The following is a 25,523-nucleotide window of genomic DNA, read 5'->3' as shown; positions in this document are numbered from 1 at the left end:
ACAGTGGTAGATATACTTTGGTAGCCCTCCAATTAGACAGTCTTATGAACACTGGTAGATATACCATGGTAGCCCTCCACCGAGAGTCTCATGAACAGTGGTAGATATACTATGGTAGCCCTCCACCGAGAGTGTCATGAACACTGGTAGATATACTATGGTAGCCCTCCACCGAGAGTCTCATGAACACTGGTAGATATACTATGGTAGCCCTCCACCGAGAGTGTCATGAACAGTGGTAGATATACTATGGTAGCCCTCCACCTAGACAGTCTCATGAACAGTGGTAGATATACTATGGTAGCCCTCCACCGAGAGTGTCATGTGGTAGATATACTATGGTAGCCCTCCACCGAGAGTGTCATGAACAGTGGTAGATATACTATGGTAGCCCTCCACCGAGAGTGTTATGAACAGTGGTAGATATACTACTGTAGACGGAGAATATTGATGTGTCAGTAGACCCTGAGGCAGTGATAGAAATGTAAACACTCCATCAAAAGAAAACACATTAATCTTAAAGAACAATATGTCAAACTTCACTCTGATACGTTTTGTGATGTTTCGTTGTAATGCTGCATTGCTATGTAAAATGTCACGTTGGTTAATCAGAAAGTAATTGAATGTAAGTACCATGGAGACACACTTGCGACGGAGATATTGCATGATGTGTGCTGGTTTTAAAGGTGGAAGGTTGGTGATGATGCACATATATATGTCAGGGATTTTTCATAAATCGCATTTGGTCATTTTTGTGATTTTATCAACAAGGATGTTCTTCTATCATTACTACTCACTCAACCACAAACCTTGACTCACTCAACCACACACCTTGACTCACTCAACCACACACCTTGACTCACTCAACCACACACCTTGACTCACTCAACCACACACCTTGACTCACTCACTCAACCACACACCTTGACTCACTCAACCACACACCTTGACTCACTCAACCACACACCTTGACTCACTCACTCAACCACACACCTTGACTCACTCAACCACACCTTGACTCACTCACTCAACCACACACCTTGACTCACTCACTCAACCACACACCTTGGCTCACTCACTCAACCACACACCTTGACTCACTCAACCACACACCTTGACTCACTCAACCACACACCTTGACTCACTCAACCACACACCTTGACTCACTCACTCAACCACACACCTTGACTCACTCACTCAACCACACACCTTGACTCACTCACTCAACCACACACCTTGACTCACTCAACCACACACCTTGACTCACTCACTCAACCACACACCTTGGCTCACTTAACCACTCACTCAACCACACAACTAGACTCACTCAACCACACACCTTGACTCACTCACTCAACCACACACATTGACTCACTCAACCACACATCTTGACTCATTCACTCAACCACACACCTTGGCTCACTTAACCACTCACTCAACCACACACCTTGGCTCACTTAACCACTCACTCAACCACACAACTAGACTCACTCACTCAACCACTCACTCAACTGCACAACTTGACTCACTCAACCACTCACTCAACTACACAACTTGACTCACTCAACCACTCACTCAACCACACAACTTGACTCACTCATTCAACCACTCACTCAACCACACAACTTGACTCACTAAACCACTCACTCAACCACACAACTTGACTCACTCAACCACACACCTTGACTCACTCAACCACACACCTTGACTCACTCAACCACACACCTTGACTCACTCACTCAACCACACACCTTGACTCACTCAACCACACACCTTGACTCACTCAACCACACACCTTGGCTCACTCAACCACACACCTTGACTCACTCAACCACACACCTTGACTCACTCAACCACACACCTTGACTCACTCACTCAACCACACAACTTGACTCACTCAACCACACACCTTGGCTCACTCACTCAACCACACACCTTGACTCACTCACTCAACCACACACCTTGACTCACTCAACCACACACCTTGACTCACTCACTCAACCACACACCTTGACTCACTCAACCACACACCTTGACTCACTCAACCACACACCTTGACTCACTCACTCAACCACACACCTTGACTCACTCAACCACACACCTTGACTCACTCAACCACACACCTTGACTCACTCACTCAACCACACACCTTGGCTCACTTAACCACACACCTTGACTCACTCACTCAACCACACAACTTGACTCACTCACTCAACCACACACCTTGACTCACTCACTCAACCACACACCTTGACTCACTCAACCACACACCTTGACTCACTCAACCACACACCTTGACTCACTCACTCAACCACACACCTTGACTCGCACACTCAACCACACACCTTGACTCACTCAACCACACACCTTGACTCACTCAACCACACAACTTGACTCACTCACTCAACCACACACCTTGACTCACTCAACCACACACCTTGACTCACTCACTCAACCACACACCTTGACTCACTCAACCACACACCTTGACTCACTCAACCACACACCTTGACTCACTCACTCAACCACACACCTTGACTCACTCACTCAACCACACACCTTGACTCACACACTCAACCACACACCTTGACTCACTCAACCACACACCTTGACTCACTCAACCACACACCTTGACTCACTCACTCAACCACACACCTTGACTCACTCAACCACACACCTTGACTCACTCACTCAACCACACACCTTGACTCACTCACTCAACCACACACCTTGACTCACTCACTCAACCACACAACTTGACTCACTCAACCACACACCTTGACTCACTCACTCAACCACACACCTTGGCTCACTTAACCACACACCTTGACTCACTCACTCAACCACACAACTTGACTCACTCACTCAACCACACACCTTGACTCACTCAACCACACACCTTGACTCACTCACTCAACCACACACCTTGACTCACTCAACCACACACCTTGACTCACTCAACCACACACCTTGACTCACTCACTCAACCACACACCTTGACTCACTCAACCACACACCTTGACTCACTCAACCACACACCTTGACTCACTCACTCAACCACACACCTTGGCTCACTTAACCACACACCTTGACTCACTCACTCAACCACACAACTTGACTCACTCACTCAACCACACACCTTGACTCACTCACTCAACCACACACCTTGACTCACTCAACCACACACCTTGACTCACTCAACCACACACCTTGACTCACTCACTCAACCACACACCTTGACTCGCACACTCAACCACACACCTTGACTCACTCAACCACACACCTTGACTCACTCAACCACACAACTTGACTCACTCACTCAACCACACACCTTGACTCACTCAACCACACACCTTGACTCACTCACTCAACCACACACCTTGACTCACTCAACCACACACCTTGACTCACTCAACCACACACCTTGACTCACTCACTCAACCACACACCTTGACTCACTCACTCAACCACACACCTTGACTCACACACTCAACCACACACCTTGACTCACTCAACCACACACCTTGACTCACTCAACCACACACCTTGACTCACTCACTCAACCACACACCTTGACTCACTCAACCACACACCTTGACTCACTCACTCAACCACACACCTTGACTCACTCACTCAACCACACACCTTGACTCACTCACTCAACCACACAACTTGACTCACTCAACCACACACCTTGACTCACTCACTCAACCACACACCTTGGCTCACTTAACCACACACCTTGACTCACTCACTCAACCACACAACTTGACTCACTCACTCAACCACACACCTTGACTCACTCAACCACACACCTTGACTCACTCACTCAACCACACACCTTGACTCACTCAACCACACACCTTGACTCACTCAACCACACACCTTGATTCACTCACTCAACCACACAACTTGACTCACTCACTCAACCACACACCTTGACTCACTCACTCAACCACACACCTTGGCTCACTTAACCACTAACTCAGCCACACAACTTGACTCACTCACTCAACCACACACCTTGGCTCACTTAACCACTCACTCAACCACACAACTAGACTCACTCACTCAACCACACACCTTGGCTCACTTAACCACTCACTCAACCACTCAACTAGACTCACTCACTCAACCACACAACTAGACCCACTCACTCAACCACTCACTCAACCACTCAACTAGACTCACTCACTCAACCACACAACTAGACTCACTCACTCAACCACTCACTCAACTGCACAACTTGACTCATTCAACCACTCACTCAACCACACAACTTAACTCACTCAACCACACAACTAGACTCACTAACTCAACCACTCACTCAACCACACAACTTGACTCACTCAACCACCCAGCTCGTTTTCCTCAACCACTCAACCAATCGCTCTCCTGTAAACAGCCCTGAACCTTTAAGCTGTACATCACTCTTTCTTGTGCCATAGACAGTTGTCGAACATTAATCATAATTCTTAATGTCAGAGTCTGTTATTTGCAAAATAATTCAATATAACAAACTACGTCCAGATTACACGATCTTAGGACTGGATTGTGAGTCTGATTAAGTTCATCAGGGATCAGCGACGATGTCTTGTATTTGCATCAAATCTTGTAATGAAGCAGTGGCAGCAGCTCAGATTGTGAAGCGCCCCCCCCCCAATCCCCCCTGATGGCTTGTGGTTTGAGTTACAGAGACACTAAGGACTTGGGCATTCATAGCTTGAACAGTTCCTGCTTTGGAAAGTGTAATATACCTGAATTAGCAGCGGCTGTGTATAAACATGTCTGTATTCATAACTTGTGAGATTGGCCTAACTATGAGGGAGAATAATTGCCCATGTCCAGAGACTGCAGTCTGATATACAGCCACTGCTGAAGCAGGCTCATTGTTCAGGATAATTCCCCGAATATTTCAGTCTTGGAGATAGTCTCGATAACTTTGAATGCTTTTGTGCATGTTATTGACCAATGCATTCTTTGATTTATGTGGTATATCTAATACTTTTATTTATTCGCCCACCATGCTGGAAACTCTGTGGTATTCTATGAGATGCATTTTGTCGATTTTCAACAGTGGGTTCTCATGATAACGGGGATGATGGTAGCCATTGCTGGTCCTCCGGGAGTTGTCAGTCAGGATTAGAATCCCCAGGGATGGAAGATGAATAGACAGTTCCGTGAAAAAGTGTTTGTGGCTTTTTGAGTTTGTGTTTAAGGAATACATGGCCATTTTCTTCTTCTATGGCGCTCATGTGACCCACTTCAGAGGAACCTGTGAACACTGATTTCATTCTGGGGATGTGAGCAACTTCAGAGGAACTTGTGAACACTGATTACATTTTTACGATACTCGTTTTGGAAGAACCTGTGAACACCTGTTTGATCTCAGGACCTGGATGAGAATTAAGAGTGTGTGAGTTTGAGGGGAAAGGACCTGAGGTTTTCTACTGAACTGAGTATATTTTATGGATGTTTTTATATTTTAGTTTAGTCTTACTGTTTCCATCTCTTTCAAACTTGGAAAAAGTGTGGATTAAAGGAAAAGGCTCGCTTATAATAGTTTTTTAAAAACTTTAGGCCCATGGTGAGCCTCACCATGCAGCCTGTGCAAACAGTTCGAAGGTTGAATAATAGAAAAGAACGAAAATGAAAACTGTTTAAAGGATTACTGATGGTTTCCTGTCTAGTAAAGAAAACAGAACAATTTATTTGTTAGTCGCTCACCTATATTAATGTGTGTTCCAAATCAGAGAAAAGCTTGGCCTATCAATAGATATAGTTTTCCCGACTAGCAAGATCTCGGCTAAAATAATGTTCAGTTGATGTTCTGGGGACGGTTTTATGAATTACAGACTTAAATTGTGTGAACCATCTGAGTTATGGTGTCTACAAATCATTCCGCCATTGATATTGGGGTGTGTGGAGAATCATTAAATCTGTCTCCTACACGGGACAAATAGTGGCAGTAAAATGTACATCCATTCTTGAAGCGCACAGAGTCGAGGTGCTGAGGTGCTCTTCGCTTCTCACGATTATGTTGACTAATGGAGGTTGTTTCAAGCAAGGCTTGATGGGCTCATTGCGTTTATTAGCTGTGACTTATGGGGAGACACATGCTTGTTAAATTACGAATATATCGATTGCATAACTTGATGTTGATTTTGTTCATGATGGTGGAATGGATGACTTCATGCAGTGTTGAAGGAGATTCTGGGGAAGCAGTGCTTGTGTGTTATTGCTGCCATGTATGGCACTTGTAATGGCGGTGTGGCTGATCCACGTGCTTGTGTGTTGTGTATTCCTGTGGTCTACTTTCCCTTTGTTTCGGATACATGGTGACACCGGGTGTTTGTGTCAGTACTAAAAGGCTTTCTTCCTGCTGATTAGGATATGTTGGTAACAGATCCATGCTGAAAGCATTGTGACCTGTGAAGATCTGGGATAGAATAGGTCTTCAGCAATAATCAAGTCTGGACCAGACAATCCAGTGATTGATATCATGAGCATTGATCTACACAATTGGGATACAATGACATGCATCAACCAAGTGAGAGAGCCTGACCACCTCATCTCGTCAGTCGCCTCTTCCGACAAGCATAGTTGGCTGATATCGCAATCATGGGTTGCTGAAGACCTATTATAACCCTGGATCTTCACGGGTCTTGATACACAAGGCACCAGCTCTAGATTCAAATACTTGTATATTGCCTCATCCTCTGAAGATCTATATTTTAGAATCTAACAATTCTTCAAACAATGGTGCCGTATGACATCAATGGTTAGGTGTAGCCTCGCCTGGCTCCTGCATGTATATTTGAAAGATGGTCTGCCATGAACTAAACTCACAAGACCAAATGAAACTTATTAGACTTGGTCTTTTAGACAAGTGGCAAGACTGAAAGCTGCCATGGTAGACACACAATCATCCAGGTCACACTTTAGCCAGCCCTTTACAAGTTGGCTCACTACAAACATATTCAAGATGATAGATCTACAATGCCTATTGTTCAGATTCATTATTATCAAGGGAAACATTTGGTGACGGTACAAGAGTTTGACATAAACTTTCATAATGACTGATAGCAAAATGGTGGGCAAGTGGACACAGACAGATGAGAAAATTACTTGTCCCCCATTATCTGCATTACGAGAGAAGTACTCGACTGGCACCGGGGGGAGTGTGCATGACTTTCCTCGGGGCATATTGTGTTGCAGATCAAGTCCCCAGTTCCTCCTGCTTGTCAAAAAGAGGCAGTTGAAATGGGGATCCGGTGGCCACAATGTCTGTCAGTTTTATGTATGGACGGTCATCAGGGAAGTCTAACTCACATGTCTGACTCTATTCCTACCATTGGGACCCCTCCTTTCCCGGTCAGAGTACTTGCCAAACTGCAGTGATATAGCTGTAAAATTGCTGACTAGGCAGAATACAGCATCCATGTGAGGCCTCAGCGTTGCTGTCTTTTGGCATCTAATTGTACATCTTTGTTTCCAGGCCCGCTACCAGCAGCAGAGGAATTCTATGGCCAATCGCCCGCTACCATCAGTCCCCCGTAATCAGGAGAGCCACCCAGGGAACCAGGGTGGAAGTCCCCGACATCGCGCCTCTGTTCCTGTGTGGAGAAGTTTCGATGACAACCAGATCCAGTCTACCTCTAGAACTAATGGCATATCAGAAAGTCCTAAACGGAAACCTCCCCGCCCCATGAGCGAAATAGTTCCTTCTTCGACTGCTGGCACATTGTACGATAACAGGTACCCACAGAACGGCTGTGGTCAAAGCTCTAAACCGGAGGACCAATCAGGGGGGCTCTATATTTATGGGCCAAACGCTAGTGTGTCTAATCAACAAGCTATGTACAGTCCAAGGAGAACGGAGAGTCCGAATCGACAGGCAGGGAATGCTGGGAAGTCATCAAGAATGTCACGCGTCGACACAGCCCCAGAACCTGTATTACGCTACCAGAATGATAGCCCATTTCAGTGTGAGAGGGAAGATTCCGAGTCACCTGGTGTCAGGAAAGGGTAGGTAACTCTTTTGTTGTATAATACTGTGAAATTAATTACTGTAATTCATACGGCACCATGACATCCACAAACTGCTCATCGGGTTTACAGTTGGGTGGAATTAAGTGAAATTAAGTTTTTATGTTTGTGGTGATTCAGGACATTATTTTTCATCTATTTCGCACATCACATTTGCACTTTAACTGCAGCTAGACCAGCTACACATCTTGACACACATCCACATGGACATAATCCTACATCTTTTCATATCCTGTCCTTTTTCATAATTTCATGTTTGAGTTCAGAAATGAGGAATTATGTTGACAATACTGGCAATCAAGAAGTTTAAGCAAACAGAATTGATCAAGTCACATCCATGCTTGGCCATGTAGGATCTTCTGTCCCCATGTTAGTGTGCTACGTACGTCAACAGAGGGGACAATGTAAAGAGCGGCTCAATCTCAGGAAACTGGGTATTTGTTTTTATGATAATCAGTTGTATTTGCTGTGCGTTTAGATCCTATATATTGTAGCCCATGTGGCCCCATGTTTGTAGTAATGTGCCCAGACTGTCACATGTGAAGCTGGTGCTAAGTGTTGGCTGTGTTTGTGGGATGATGTCATGTGTTTGTCTAGCCTTGTTAGCCTCATCCATATATCATGTCAGATATAGCAGGAAAATCAAGGAATATTCGGAGTGTTAAAATGTAAAGTTTTCAATTAATCCCAACCTGATGCCTGAATAAGATGGCGATTCCCGACATGGGTACAATGTGTGAACCCCTTTCTGGTGTCCCCCGCCGTGATATTGCAGGAATATTGCTAACAGCGGCATAAAAAACATCCTCACTCACTCACTTTGCAAGCGCAAAAGCAGTGAAACTTTATTTTGATGTACCATGGCATGATCTCTATGACAATCAGTTTGGTTCCCTTGGAAACCAAATTGAAAAGAATTTGATGCTCGATTAACTGCTATTTGACCCAATTTGGCCTGGAACTTGTTGTATGCAATGCGAAACCCTCCTCACTCACTGCAAGAGTATTCAGTAATTGCTCTCTTAACGATATGTATTAACAATAAATTAACTTCCGAGGTATGTCAGATTGAGATTAGTCTGTTATTTTTCCCCCAAGACATTTATTTGAGAAATAACAGACTTGTTATTCTGTTTAATAAGATTTTTAACTGGTCCATATTAAAATCTAAGAGACATGTGAAAGTTGTCTTCTGATGCGAATTGCTATCATATTAGTGAAGGTGGTACTTCATGATGAGTGCACTAGTGTAAGCGGGTGGTTCTAGCAGCTGTGCTGTAGAAGGAAGCGCTTTGGGATTTGACAGTCTGTTATCTTTCATAAATTAAAACCAACAAATATGTGAACTTCAGAAGTTTTAAGTAGTTAGCATATTTGTTGTATCGGAAGTATTAAATGATTCCGATTATTTCTTAAAAGTAGAATACACAGACAAATGAATTTTGCTGATTTGTATACAAACTTGTAAGATTTATTACTTAGGATGAGGTGGAAGAGAGTTAAAAAGTTTCAGTGTGATTTAAGCCTGAGATTTGTACATGCCACACATTGCGGAGTCCCTACCCGGAAAGAAAATTGGCTTATTGACATTTGCTTATCAAGACACAACCTTCTCTCTGATATCTCTGTTACCTTATTGCATTCCCCAAGACACTCGTCTTTCTAGATATGACAATACAAGAGATGCTATCGTGTAGGCAGCATGTGACAAGGGTGTCTCCACTTCATGGGGTCGGTATCGTGGAGGGTCGTCGTGTGTAGCTTCTTGCTTGTGGACACGTGGAACAATACTTGTCAACTACAAAAGGGTTGATTGTAAGATGGGGTGGATGGATAGAATGACAAGAAAGGGCTGTTTTGTTTGTTGTTTAATCCCACTCACAGTGGGACATTTTTAGGCCACTAGTCCTTATAATGATAAAATAGAGCAAAAAACCCTTAAAAATGGGAAATTTCTACTAGTCCTTATGATACCTTAACTTCTCGGCAGTTTGACAAGGACTACAGGACTAGTGCCAATTTCTAACACTGACTCAGCAATATTCTAGTTATTCCAGCCTGTAAATAATCGAGTCTGGACCAGACAATCCTTTGATTGATGTTATGAACACGTACCGATCCATGCAGTTGGGGTATGCTGACACACAATCAGCCAGTTCACCAGGCCTGACCACCCAGTCCATTAAATCGCCTCATACTACAAGAATAGGTTGTTCGGGACCAGTAGCCAGTACTAATCAGCTCCACTAAATTTTCATTTTCGTTATATTTTCTATAAAAAAAGGAACACAGGCTTGAAAGATATTGTTGGAAACTGAATCTCTTCCCCTAAGCCTGTTTAGTAAGACAAAGTCTATTTTATTTGCCTTTCAATGAATGTACACTTGATCAGAAATTTATCTGATTAAATCAGTGGGGAGTGACACATCCTTGTGGGTCGAGGGATGACTCAATTGCCTGCCTCTTCCTACTATCATGATACTATGTCTTAGTTTTTGGGTATTTTCAACCTGATTTGGTAGTCAGATGACATATATTAGATTCAGAGATGCCCTTGAAATGGTTGCTTGAGGCAGATGAAAGAGATTCATTGAATGGGAATTTTTACATATTCTGTCCATTTTCTGTTATAATCTCAGGTCAATTCATGAGTTATAAAGTCACTGCTATCAGGGGCGGTTGGGTAGCCAACTGGTTAAAGTATTTGTTCGTCACGCTGAAGATTCAGGTTTGATTCCACTCATGGGTACAATGTGAAGCCCATTTCTGGTGTTCCCTGCTGTGATATTGCTGGAGTATTGCTAAAAGGCAGTGTAAAACCATAGTCATGACACTCACATGTTCAGGGCTTTCTTATTTTTACTTCTTTCGGTATTAGGAATCTTAGTTTTTTATGTTCAAGGTTTGGAAAAGGTAAATGTTACTGATGACAAAATAAATGGTGATCATTTACAAGAAACAGTAAAAAATCTAAATTAATTTCACTACATGAAAATAAGGGAAGATATTGTGTCTTACCATTGTCATTTCAAAACGTCAGCACCAGAGAATTATCAGTCATGATTATCTGCCAAAAGAGATCCCAATGGGCTTGAAAGGCAAAATAGTGATGAAATAAATGGAACAGTGAAAAATGTGTGGACACTCACAGTAAACATAGAACTTTTGCAATCTTATTTTTTGTTGAGCAACCAAAACAAATAATGCCTTGTGAAATATCAGTGGTAGAAACTAACATTTTTAGTCCACTAGTCGTTAGAATGATAACATATAGCAAAACTCTTAAAAATGGCAAATTTCTACTAGTCCTTAACTATTTGGCAGTTTTGCAAAGACTATAGAGCTAGTGCCAATTTCTAATGCTGAAATAATCTCTTGCAAAAATAATAATGATATTATTTCAACTTTCTAACTTAATCTGTAAAGCATGAAATAAAACGTGTGGATTTAATTATGAATGATTTCTGAAGACCTCAATTATTGTTATGTATTATGAATTATGTTTATCATAGTTTTATCTTTAATATTTTTTCATGTGAATATTTTCATTTTATGTGTCGATACAAAGTATCAAGAGACACTTTGAATTGATACATAGATATATTGGTTTTCACAGATAACTCTTCCCAAAGGGAATTGTATGGATTAATAGGAATTAGTGTTCACAATCTCTGCTGAAATCAGCCACCTTTGTATGTGGACGGACATATTTTGAAAATCTGAATACTGTCCAACATCTCTTTAATTCTTTACAACCGTAATTTCTCCACCTACGTCTTCGTGACTGCGTGTCGTGTAATTGGAAGTTTGGAAAGAAGCACGAGATTATCAGCGTAGATAATCACGCAAGTGTTGACAGTTGTGACACACCTCATTGTCTTCAAATCTTGTCTCTCGTTGTTTACGCTCCGCGAATCACTGTGTGTCCTGTACATTAAAACCCTCGCCATTGTGTTGGAGGAAGTATACACCACGTTTCGGAAAGGGACTTCACAGCAAAGCATCAGGATGAGCCAGTAATTGCGCTGGTCGGAACGCGATGACAAGGCCTTCAAATGACGTGTGTTCATGTTCGAGTAGGGTATTCCAGCTATTTCATTGTCCTTTGGTCGGTATTGTTCGCTTCTGTTGAGTCACTTGTAAAATGGCCATTTCTATGACTTGATCATATTTAGCTATAGAACCTCTTCATGGTGTCATTATTAACACTATACTGCCTCACAATGGGACACATTCTTTGACAGGTAAACTGCAAGAAGTATTTACTGTCATAAATATGAAGTAAAAAATAGATGTTGGAACATTTGGAATTTGCAATGTTTTTGTACTTTATTTTTACTTAAATATTGGGAATAAAAGAGTTGTTTACTTGAAGATTTGCAGCAATAGTATTTGAATCTTGGGGCCTAGATATTTATACCTTGAACATTATGCTTATGACCAGCACCACTCGTGCTTATTTTTGAACACTGCATGGAAAACATGGATACTAGATCATAATATTCAAGTGCTGTTTTTTTAAACTGAAAGGAAGATCGGATCTCTCTTTACAATCTGGGCCCTGTTCAACAAAGTGAACATAGCTGTAAGTGGTCGTAACTCCCATACTTTAAAATGGACTTACGACAGTCCTAGCTCTGAGACGATTGCAATTCCCATACTTTGACATAGATTTACGACAGTCGTAGTGCTATGACGATCATATCTCCCATACTTAAACATCGATTTCCGACAGTCCTAGCTCCAAGTCGATCGTAACTCCCATACTTTAACATAGACTTACGACAGTTGTAGTGCTAAGACCATCGTAACTCCATACTTTAACATAGACTTATGACAGTTGTAGTGCTAAGACGATCGTAACTCCATACTTTAACATAGACTTACGACAGTTGTAGTGCTAAGACCACTTTAACAGGGCCCTTCAGGTCTAGCATACATTCTGATTTCAAGTATTGCTGTATGTATTGTTTTCATTTATCCCACACAGTGACACTTCCATGTGTGTTTTTCATTACTGACAACTGACATTGGTTGCATGTTGATAAGATTCCAGATACACCCAATACCTGCTGACAAGTTAATTAGTAAAGGAACACCATGTTTCTCCTGATGGCTGCAAGCTAAGTGAGCTACATCTCATAGAAGGTAGACTTGCACAAGTCTCTAAGGCAGTAATTATGAAAGTCATAATTTCTAGATTATGTAAATAATAAGAACATGTCCCTATAATAGTCGGGCCACATACCTAGACTTGCCTATTGGGGGGGATAGAATTACAACACATCCATGGACTTTTCTTTCAGTAGATCCTTGGAGCAAGGCTACATAGAAGGCAAAGAAGCAGAGAAGCAATTGATAGTGTAGTGAAATTAATCTTGCCATGGAACAGGGGCGGTGGGTTAGCCTTGTGGTTAAAGCGTTCGCTCCTCGACTGAAGTCCTGGGTTCGATTCCCACATGGATACAATGTGTGAAGCCCATATCTGGTGTCTCCGTCATGATATATTGCTGAAATATTGCTAAAAGTGTCGTAAAACCATACTCACGCACACACTCTTGCCATGGAACCGCTACATTAGATATTTACCCTCTCTGTGTTTCAATATGAATATGTCACTTTGTAAACAAAAACAAATATGTTACATCAAAAAACGATTTTATGAAATGGCTATTTATAAAGAAATATTCAGTAAATTGTTAAACCTTTTTTTCCAGGTGTATATGTATGTAACTTAGCTCATCAATGTCCCGTGAAGATCCGGGATAGAATAGGTCCTCAGCAACCCATGCTTGCCGTTAAAGGCAACTTATGCTTGTCGTAAGACGCGACTAACGGGATCGGGTGGTCAGGCTTGCTGTCATTGTATCCTACTTGCGTTGATCGATGCTCATGATGTCAATCACTGCATTGTCTGGTTCAGACTTGATTATTTACAGACCACCGTCATAAAGCTGGAATATTGCTGAGTGTTGCATAAAACAACAAACAAACAAACAAACAAACAAACAAAAACTCATCAATGTAAGCATGGCTATTTTCAAGTTGATGCTTGCTACATTCTCCTTGTAACAGAAACTTTCTAGGTTTCCCCAGTGTACCTACATGACTCCGAGATTAAATAAATGCCATTCTTTCAGGGGACAATGATCTGGGGGGGACGAGGGGGACACAAAACTGATACTTTATGGAAAGCTGATCCATAATCCTGACACTGAGTACACAAAGATTGCGGGAAGCTTGATATCTTTCAATAAAGTTTGACAACAGAAGATCTACTCAAGGGAGACAATTATGACATGACATTTGTCTATCAAGCTGAAACTATGTCGATAAAATCAATTTCTGTCAACATGAGTCGCTGGGGTCACACCAGTGAATTGTTTCTGGGAACCAGTGCTGTCAAAAACCAGCAGTTGAACTCTGATTACATGAGATTGTAGACAATATCTCACTTCACACAACTGGAGACTTCTGACAATAGATGAGAAACTGTCACGTTAGTAAGCACTATGTATGTGTGGGTTGGGGAGTAGTGTTACAGTCTGTGCCGTGTGTTGGTAATAAAGAGAAAATATATCTCTTTTAGGTGTTTTCTGATTCCAGATACAAGCATATTATTTCACATTTTATGACCTTTTGAGAAATTGTGCTAAGAGTTATTTTCAATAATCTTTTGTTTAATGTTATCATTTACATTCTTCGTCAAGTAATAGGAATTGTTCGATAGCCAACTCTGGGGAACCAGAAATCATTGAAATTCAACGTCAAGGTCTTTTTGGATCGTTTGAGTTAATCCTTTTCAAATATTGGAACTGATTTGTTCCGTCATTGCACATAAGCCCGTGGTCTATGGACTTCGGTAAACTGCCCTCCTTAGGGAAACAAATTATTTTTTATTTTTCTAATCAAAATTGATTTCTTATTCATTCAAAATAGACAATTGGCTCTTTTAGGTTAATTTTTTAAACATTTTCTTGCTAAATTGATTTAAGTAAAATGTGTTTGTCATGTACCAGGCATAATAGGTTGGTGAAAACCCAACAGGTTTGTATATTCTCAATATTTCTGGTATGCCCCGCTGTGATATTACAGGAATATTGCCAAAAGTGACGTAAAATTCACTCTCACTCACTCACTCACTCACTCACTCACTCACTCACTCACTCAGCAATACTCCAGCTAAATGATACCAGCGACTAGAGAAAGATGCACTAACATGTCAATTTAAAGTTTAGGAGCCCCTGATTCAAATGTAACAAGAGAAAATCTCAAAGACCCCAGAATCCCCCTAAATGTCAAACACTGGATGTATATTAGCGACGGAATGGTAGTTGTAAGGATTAAGATAAATACTTTAGATTCCTCGGAGGGATATCTACCAGGGATCTTGTATGGTCAGAGGGCTAAGACCCTGTCAGCACATGCAGGCATGCTCGTGAACCACCTGTTGAACTAAAACACTTGAGGCTAAGTCCATGTTACCCTTTCTGTTGACACACCTTACAAAATATTTAGAATATTTTGTTGCAATAACCTGAGATATTTGTAGGGGATTAATACATGTATACAAAGTAATCTATTCTGTTTCACAGACGAAGCCAGAAAGTAGTCTGGCAGTAAGCTGATCTTTCTCGTGAGTGTAGTTAGTGTAAAAAGTGAGGTGGATTTGTTATATAAGATTGGAAAGGAATTATGGCTTGGATGAACTTCGAGATCTGAAATGTTGTTTACTGGCTTGGTTTAATGTCTATTAGTTGTTACATGTCCTACAACCTAAATAGTCGTACAAATATATTTAGTTGGAATGGAAGAAGAAGTGTTTAGGAATATCTTTGAGGTTAAGCCAGAGTTAGTGTGCTTGGTAGGGTTTGTGTAAATCTGGGGCAGTATTTTGGGTCAAGGATCTGGGAAGAGTGAAAAGAGCATCCTACATGCTAATATGTAAAGTAGGAGCTGTTAACATTGAGATTACGAAGCCCAAAGCCTGACGTGACCGTTTCCCATGTCGGATATCTTTAAGTTGCTTTTAATGTACTCTGAGTCAAATGTTCCTTTATGCTAACACTTGGGCATGTGAAGCAAGAGCTCTTGAAAGCCGCTGTTTCATTTACTATTCCCTTCCTACTTCTTAGATCGGCATAATACCTATTTCCCTGTGTACTGAGATAGAAAATATAAATGCCATCAATAAGTAATCATTTGTCCATAAACAGGTGAGTCATCATATGCATTTAAATGAACAGTTGTCGGTACAGCGTGACGAGAGTTTATGGATGTTTGGGATCAGTCATGGGAGAGATGTGGTTAATGTCGATAAACTTGAAAGGACCTACACAGGCGAGACACTCTACTCGCAATCTTTGTCTCGCTGCTCTCAATGGTAGTCTCGCTGTCTTTGTGTGTGGTGGGCTGATGAACATGCGTCGATGAAAGATTACTGGCATAATCATTTGTGAGTCATGTTTTATACATGGGAAGAAAGCGGTTATTGAGTGAACTCGTCCGGCTTAAGAGGGGTTATTTAGCGACATGTGGGATCACAAGTTTGAAAGTTTTGTCACTTTTTGGTACATACTGCTGTCTGTTTGCGGAGAGGTTTGTTGAAGAATAAACAACTGCAGGAGAATGTTGTTCTTAAGTGAACAATTCCGGTTCTTTGTTGTTTGGACATTATTAACTTCTGTAGGAGATATTATCCTGAAAAGACGTAAAATATACAGATTTATATTTTCAAGGACAATTCCGTATTATTGTTGACCAGATAGCTGCTCATCCAAGATGGTTTGCCACTTGTGTTCTGTCTGGCCATCGAGTGAGTGAGTGAGTGAGTGAGTGAGTGAGTGAGTGGGTGGGTGGGTGGGTGGGAGGGTGGGTGAGTGAGTGACTGACATCTATGGTTATGTGTTATAACAACGAAAGCGTACTTAACTGAAATGCTTTAACAATGCCTTCAAAGGACCAACTTACCACTGTGAACTTACCAGTTGTCATGGTACCCCTACAGAATGGATAGTTGCTCATGATATCAACCTCTGGTTTGTCTGGTCTAGATTTGCTCTCCTGCACATCGGTAGGCTGTAATAGTGCTGACTGAAAGGCTAAAACACACCCTACCCGCCCACTCGCTCACTCTGTTTGTATTGATCATGATGGAGGCATCTCCATGCTCGTGGGTTTCACCAAAGTTGGCAACACTTTGGCCTTTTTGCATCAAACTCACACCATTCGATATATGATGTACTCCAATATACTTGTGTTAATCCAAAATTCACTCACTCACCAGTGTAACTTTGATAGTATATCAGATTATTTTATAAATTTGTAAAATCTTGCGATTTGAAAGTCTGTTTTTTTTAAATTGATTTTTCTCCTGTGAAATAAGGAAGTACAGACACAAACAAATCTATGGTCAGCGTTTTAGGAAACTGTTTTGATCAATAGGTTATAAAATATTTATGGATTTTTTATTTGGAGAGAAAAATGTTGCTGAGATTTCATTGCTTTCCGTATTATTGGTTCATGTTGGGGAAATTGCTAGTTCCGGGCTGAGAAATGTTGTATTACTCACTGGTGGCCTTGCATCGCTATGTTGTAAATCTCAGCAGAAACATGACGATCGATTTTCACTGCAAGGAACGACAAAGACAAATCGTGTTTACATTTACACAAAGAATGAAACCACCATAGCAACAGGAGAAATTGATGCCAAATAAAAAAGTTTAATGATGCCATAAACAGTGTATTGACAAAATAGATTTGGCTTTAAAGCAAATTAGGTACTGGCTTTGATTAAGTTACTCTTCGTGGCGTATTGATCTGATGTTAGACTTGTTCTTCACCTGATGGCAGCGCACTTCTTCAAGACATGGGGAGGGAGGAGATAACACTAACTGAGATACTAAACAATGGCTTTTCATGAAGTCCTGATTGGCGGTCGGGTAGCCTAGTGGTTAAAGCGTTCTCACGTCACACCGAAGACCCAGGTTTGATTCCCGACATGGGTACATTGAGTGAAGCCCATTTCTGATGTCCCCCTCCGTCGTATTGCTGGAATATTGCTAAAAGCGGTGTAAAAACATACTCACTAACTCGTGAAGTTTTAAACTTATTGGAATTAGCTTTCTGTGTTTGTTTTCTATCTACTGAGTCATAAGAGGCGACTAACGGGATCGGGTTGTCAGGCTTGCTGACGTGCATGTTGATGCATGTATCCGCATTGCATCAATCGATGCTCATGATGTCAGTCACTGGATTGTCTGGTCCAGACTCGATTATTTATAGACCGTTGATATATAGTTGGAATATTGCTGACTGCGGCGTCAAACAACAAACAAACAAACAATGGATGTGTCTTCTAAACCAGGGTAATTTCATTGAGCAACAGACCCGTGAAGATTCCGGGGTAGAATAGGTCTTCAGCAACCCATGCTTGCCGTAAAAGGTAAGTATGCTTGTCCTAAGAGGCGACTAACGGGATCGAGTAGTCAGGCTCGCTGACTTGGTTGATGCATGTCATCTATCCTAATTGCGTGGATCGAGGCTCATGATATCAGTCACTGGATTGTCTGGTCCAGACTTGATTATTTACAGACCGCTGTCATATAGCTGGAATATTGCTGAGTGCGGCATTAAACAACAAACCAACCAAGCATTGAGCAACAGAAGAATTCTGTGTATAGTTTTCTCCGCTGTATAGATCTAAGGCAAGTAGCAGACTATGTATGCATCTTGTAGTGTTCCTGCATTAGCCCTTCCACCATAGGGTGGCCCAGTTGTCTAAAGCGCCGCGATTCGCTGTGCAGAGTTGCATCCCTTGGGCGCTAGAAACCTATGATTGTGGGTTCGCATCCCGGTCGCCCCGATCATGTTTCTAGGTTTGTCAGCACCATACCCGTGCTCGTGGGTTTCACCGAAGTGGTAAACATCTGAGACCTGCATCACTTCGGGCTCTCCTCCTACATTAAGCTGACATGCCGCGATAGAACTGGAAAACTGTTAAAAGCGGCGTTAAACTCAACTCACTCACTCACTCTTCCACCATAGCTCTGTCCAGTTTCCATCCGGTGCCGGTCACAGTCCATTAGACAATCTGGTCAACGCTGACCTGCTGTCTAATGGACTGTGACTGGCACCAGATGGAAGAGTGAGTGAGTTATTTTTAAATAAGATAACTTTATTTTGGGACTAATGTTAGTCCAGCAGCGCCCTACTACTCCAAATGGAGCCCTGAACAATGTTTAATTAGAGCTGGGGCAGTCTAGACTTGCTAAATCATTCTAGACTTGAATTAGATTCATGTTTGTAATTTATTCCCTGGGAGATAGACACAACCCCTGCAAGGGAAGTATTGCTGTAGGCTATAAATAGAGATGATCCAATCTATGGACTGTAACAGATCATGGTTGCTGGGGGGGGGGGGGGGGGGGGGGGGGCGGCTACATTTATCAGAAGATTAAATAGTTGGTCCCTGAAATTTGAATTTTTTCGACATTTTGATGCGAGCCAAAACACTGAACAACTGGTGTAAGAATATTCGTTCATGATTAAAGAAAAGCTTTATCACTCTAACCATGTTTAGTATCATTGATTGAATTTTCAAAGGTTTGTCTCTCAAGGTTGTTTAAAATGTGTGAGGAGAGACCTGGAAGCTATAACAGTGATGGGAGTGGAGAATCTCATGGCCAATTTTGAAATATGCTGTTAATGAAAATTTAAATTTTAAGAATTTGAAATGGTCTGGAAACCCCTCACAATCCACCTGGTCGTACAATGTCTTTGCCTGAAGCCATCCATTCTGTGGGACATTGTCAGAAATGATGGAAGCTGCAAATTGCTGTAAAAAATGCTTCCATGATCATGACAGATACCCAGACGACATTATTGTCATGTCTGAAATTGCTCGTCACTTCGAGAATTAGTTGTTCTGATTGAAGAAGGGTGTCGCAAACTCTCATCTAAACAGAGGCCTGTTTGAAGACCAGGCTTTGGAGGACAGGAGTGAAATTCTACTGATGGTTAAATCCACTGATTTGCATGCTAACGACAAAGTTCACAGCGTGGTATGGTAAATTGAGAAATTTTTTCGACCTTAGACATTGACCTATATATTTGTGTTGGTCTGTCATTTCTAAGCAATTTATCTAAGAGGATTTGAATCTGGTTAGAATTTGCTGAAGTATTGAATTTCTCAGTTTCACCTGATGGTTTGGATGTTAAACTTGCCAACAGATGTGTGGATTTAATAGCATTTCAAGATATTTCTTACAAGTCATCAGTGCACAAGCCAGGAGTCTTCTCTCACCTAGAAAGATAAAAATGCAATTTGAATCTCAAAAAACATTTTCAGACTGATTTGAGCATTTGTTTCTCCGACGAGTGCACAGGATGGGAAAAGATGCTTTTTATTCTATATTGATGGAAATTTGGAGGCTTAATGCTATTCCTGATAGACGTCAAGATGGGAGAAAGACAATGATGTTAGGCTATTTGAATGCAGCTTTTTTTCCTGCAATTTACAAGGAGTCCTGGAATCAAGCTGTTGTGTTTGCTTGATCTGGTACAAATCTTCATTGTGAAAACCCATTGGGAAAAGAAACTTTTTTAAGGGGTGAATATTATGCTGGCTCATTTTGGCAGCTCCCAAAGGAATCATTGTCAGGGGATGAGAATCTTTTGCGGATCTGAGAATTTCAGCGACTTTTAGTGACCAAACATTTGTTAAGATTTGATGGCTTCCCCATAAGCACCCCAAATTATTGAGCACACTCCATTGCAAAGATGTTTCAGTTGAAAAGGAAAATATCCATTCTCAACCCAGTATTAAGAAACAGTGTACTTGGTCAGTTTCATGGAAGCTTGTTGTTAAGAATTGATCCCCAGCAACCTATGCTTGTCATAAGAATTGGTCCCCAGCAACCTGATGCTTGTCGTAAGAATTGGTCCCCAGCAACCTGATGCTTGTAGTAAGAATTGGTCCCCAGCAACCTATGCTTGTCATAAGAATTGGTCCCCAGCAACCTGATGCTTGTAGTAAGAATTGGTCCCCAGCAACCTGTGCTTGTCGTAAGAATTGGTCCCCAGCAACCTATGCTTGTCGTAAGAATTGGTCATCAGCAACCTGATGCTTGTCGTAAGAATTGGTCATCAGCAACCTGATGCTTGTCGTAAGAATTGGTCATCAGCAACCTGCTGCTTGTCGTAAGAATTGGTCCCCAGCAACCTGATACTTATCGTAAGAATTGGTCATCAGCAACCTGATGCTTGTCGTAAGAATTGGTCATCAGCAACCTGATGCTTGTCGTAAGAATTGGTCATCAGCAACCTGTGCTGATCGTAAGAATTGATCCCCTTGCAGCATTGTCGTATGATCTGACATTCCGGTTCGAGTGATCAGCTCGGTGACCTGGTTGATTGTGTGGCATTGTACCATGATAGTGTGCTTCCTTGCTCAGTGCCCTGATTATGTTTCTAGGTTGTCATCATGAGAGTACCTTGCTTGTATGTTTTGCCAAAGTGGTAAACATCACTCAACCCACTCACTCAACCAGGCACTCACTCACTCACTCACTCACCTACTCACTCACTCACCTACTCACTCACTCACTCACTCACTCACTCACTCACTCACTCACTCACTCACTCACTCACCTACCTACCTACCCACTCACTCACTCACCTACCCACTCACTCACTCACTCACTCACTCACTCACCTACCCACTCACTCACCTACTCACTCACTCACTCACTCACTCACTCACTCACTCACTCACTCAACCACTCACTCACTCACTCACCTACCCACTCACTCAACCACTCACTCAACCACTCGCTCAACTACTCGCTCAACTACTCACTCACTCACCTACCCACTCACTCACCTACCCACTCACTCACTCACTCACTCACTCAACCACTCGCTCAACCACCCACTCAACCACTCGCTCAACCACTCAATTAACCACCCACTCACTCACTCATTCAACCACTCACTCATTGATGTTAAGAATACCAGCCTCTGTCACCGAGATAGGTTCACTGTGATAAGCACTGTATATGTGGTAATGCTGTGTTTGTTCGGTGGTAAACCAATGTGTACACTCCTTTATTGTGGCCGCTTGTGAGGGAAGTATGCTCCCATAAAGCCTCCAGTTTGTTTACCAGATAACAACTCTCTCCCATACACGGCTTATTACTATATAGTCTTCATGATCTTTTGTTGTTGGCAGAATATAAGGTAAACATTGTTGCTTCTTTATGAGGTATGGGGACACAGGCAGCCTGGTCGTCTTATGTACTGCCGTTTGCTGTGTGTGTTGCTTCCCTTAGTTTGCCAAAACCCCATCATGCTCAGTTTCAGCCCCAGATTCACTCTGATCATGTTTCGAGGTTTGTCAGCACCAAAGTGGTAAAAGACTAAGACCTGGCTAGACTGCCTCTGTGGTCTCGTGGTAGAGTGTCCGCCCGGAGTTCGATCCCCGGCTTCATCATACCAAAAGACGTTAAAAGATGGTACTTGTTGTTATCCTGTCTGGCGCTCAGCATTAGGGGCTAAAACAAGGACTGGTCGGCTGGGAGTCAGCATACTGTGTCTTAGTGGCCGGGTATTCATTTTAACTTCGGCATTACATCTCAGTGAGCTAGCACTATAAATTGGCATGAGTCCAGACTACTACAGACACACACACGCACGCACGCACGCACGCACGCATGCGTGTCGCTATATACGTTAAACCAAATTTTACCTCACCTCAGCTAAGACCTGACTCACTTAGAGCTTTCTAAGTTTTCAAGATCAGATCAGATCTGATCTGGGTTAGAATAGGTTTTCAGCAACCCATGTCATGAGAGGCTACTGCTTGTCATAAGAGGTGTCTAACGGGATCGAGTGGTCAGCATCACTGACTTGGTTGATGCATGTCATCTTATCCCAATTGCGTGGATTGTTGCTCATGAAGTCAATCACTGGATTGTCTGGTCCAGACTTGATTATTTACAGAATGCTATCATATATCTGGAATATTGCTGAGTGCGGTGTAACAACAAACAAACATGTTTAGGGCATTGTTCCTTCATCAAGCTGCAATTGGGGCGGTGGGGTAGCCTAGTGGTTAAAGCGTTCGCTCGTCATGCCAAAGACCAAAGTTTGATTCCCGACGTGGGTACAATGTATGAAGACCATTTGTGGTATCCCCAGCTGTGATATTGCTGGAATATTGCAAAAAGCAGCATAAAACCATACTCACTCACTCAAGCTTCAGTGATGTAACAGAAATACTGTTCAAAGCAGCGATTACCAGACCAAAATCACTGACTTATGGAGATGTGTCTTGCTGTGGGGTAGACTAGCAGTTTGTGTGTCAGCTTGTCAGCAGATTGTCACATTCCCTACGTGGGTACAAGTTGTCAAGATGCTGGTTTTGTCTGATGCTGTTGTGCCTGGATTTGTCAAGATGGGTGCTGTGTCTCATGCTGTTGTTGTTGTGTGCCTGGATTTGTCAAGATGGTTGCTGTGTCTGATTGGACCCAAGGCTGTGTAATATGTATCCATATTACACTCTTTGATCCTGTCTATGCTGATCTCTGACTCTGTCTATGCTGATTTATGACTGTCTATGCTGATCTCTGACTCTGTCTATGCTGATTTATGACTGACTATGCTGATCTCTGACTCTGTCTATGCTGATCTATGACTGTCTATGCTGATCTATGACTCTGTCTATGCTGAGCTATGACTGATCAAGGCAGTTGGTCTCCAAGAACCCATGTTTGTTTGGGGCCCAAATGGCAACAAGGTACAGATGTATGGTACTGGATGTGTAGGAAATGTACTGGGTGTGTAGGTAGTGACAAGCACTGAGTGTTAGACATGGGTCTGCTGGCTCCTAATTGTAATAAAGAAGTTGTTCATCCATATATCTGATCCTTACTAACTCTCTGGTTGAACCATCTTCTCAAACTCTAAAATGAATAAGAGGACAACAAAACATTTTTACAGTTTCAGGACTATGTTTATGTTAAAGGAAATGATTTGTTACTCTTAACTTAATTTAATATTTACTTTTCTTGTAAGAATGTTTTTTTTAACTTTTCCAATGGTAACCACAGAAACAATTGCCATGGTTGCATGTAGAGTCCGACAGTAGCTGATTAAATAGCCAACTTAGGGTGTCTGTGAATCTGTCACAACATGGTTGATAAATCCAAGGTTTTGGAAAGAGTTTTATGAAAGACTGGTTAATAATTTGCTTGTGATATTGACCTTCCTGGGAGGGACAATGTAATGAATTGCTTACAAAATATTCTTACATGTACATGGACATTATCAATAGTCGACTCTGGCCTCCACAGTGTTAAAGGAGATCTTTGCAGTATACACGCTCATCTATCCCAAGAGTTGCCCTTTACAAGGCACCTTTAAAACAACAGACAGAAGTAGGTTTCTTGAAACACTTACCGTATTTGACGTAATAAGCACCCTGCTCTAATAAGCGCCCACGGCGAATTAACTAATATATTTGCTGGTGAACAATCCCAATTATCACCCCTTCCGATTGAACAGTGTACAAAAGACTTATCTATTCTCGTATAATACACAATTAAATTCTGGAAAAATATATCTGTCGTGTATAAACATTTTAGGTTGTCAGCATAAACCACGAAATTTATCTTTCAAGGCTGTTTTTTCCCCACCAAAATAACATTCTATCAAAAGCCGCCCATTTCTAATTTTGAGAGCGCCCTTGGCACTTACTACGTTGAATACGGTAATGACCATTAATGAGGTTTCAGGACATAAACACTATCAAATCTGTTGGTTCCATCACTTAGGAGACAACAAAATCTTTAAGTGTATTTACATCTTGAAAATGACATTCTGGCCAATGTTTGCCAACAGTTTTAGTGTCATGCCCAGGTGTATAGTGACAGTACCTATCAACCAAGGTGCCACTCCTGACACCCATTTCACAAATCAATGATGATTGTCAAAACACATGGCTAAAGGTATGTTCATTGCCTGTCATTAACACCTCCATTGTCCTCGAGGAACAGGTGCTCTGTGATCACATCAACAAACAAGCTGATAGACATTCCTGTACTTTCCTCAGCCAGGTGTACACAAGCCCCGCCCACTCACATGAAGGCAATGTTAACTAACACCTTCCCCTTTTTGCTGTTTGGTCAAGGATTAAGTAGTGGCGTAATCCTGGGGCTTCCATACTTCATTAGACAGAGCTTAGGCACAAGGTGTTAGATTAGGAAAGAGAATAACTGTTTAATCTGCCTCCTTTGTAATTGCCATTAGGGGTGGGGAGATTGCCCTGGGGGTAGGGGGTGTTGCCTTAGGTTATGTTTTCCGCCTTTCAGGGACAATTGTAACCATCTATGTATGTGTGATTGATGCTGGGATAATTGTGTGGTGGACTCCATCAAATAGTCTTGCTCCTTTGAGCAGAGCAATGTAACAGTTGG

At 42.0% G+C, this 25,523-nt stretch overlaps 1 protein-coding gene across 3 annotated transcripts in view; it reads left to right on the top strand.

Annotated features, from left to right (window-relative positions):
* LOC139471185 (tensin-4-like) overlaps nt 1-25,523 on the top strand; it is a 173,199-nt gene that overhangs the window by 112,943 nt on the left and 34,733 nt on the right. For all 3 annotated transcript variants that reach the window (XM_071253470.1, XM_071253469.1, XM_071253471.1), the window contains one exon: nt 7,499-8,028. In XM_071253470.1, coding sequence (XP_071109571.1) covers nt 7,499-8,028 — 530 coding nt within the window. The remainder of the gene's footprint in view (nt 1-7,498; nt 8,029-25,523) is intronic.

This window comes from Haliotis cracherodii, unplaced genomic scaffold (assembly GCF_022045235.1).
Source record: "Haliotis cracherodii isolate W230 unplaced genomic scaffold, xgHalCrac1.p SCAF_22, whole genome shotgun sequence".
NCBI lineage: Eukaryota > Metazoa > Mollusca > Gastropoda > Lepetellida > Haliotidae > Haliotis > Haliotis cracherodii.
This window is presented reverse-complemented; position numbering and strand designations above follow the sequence as displayed.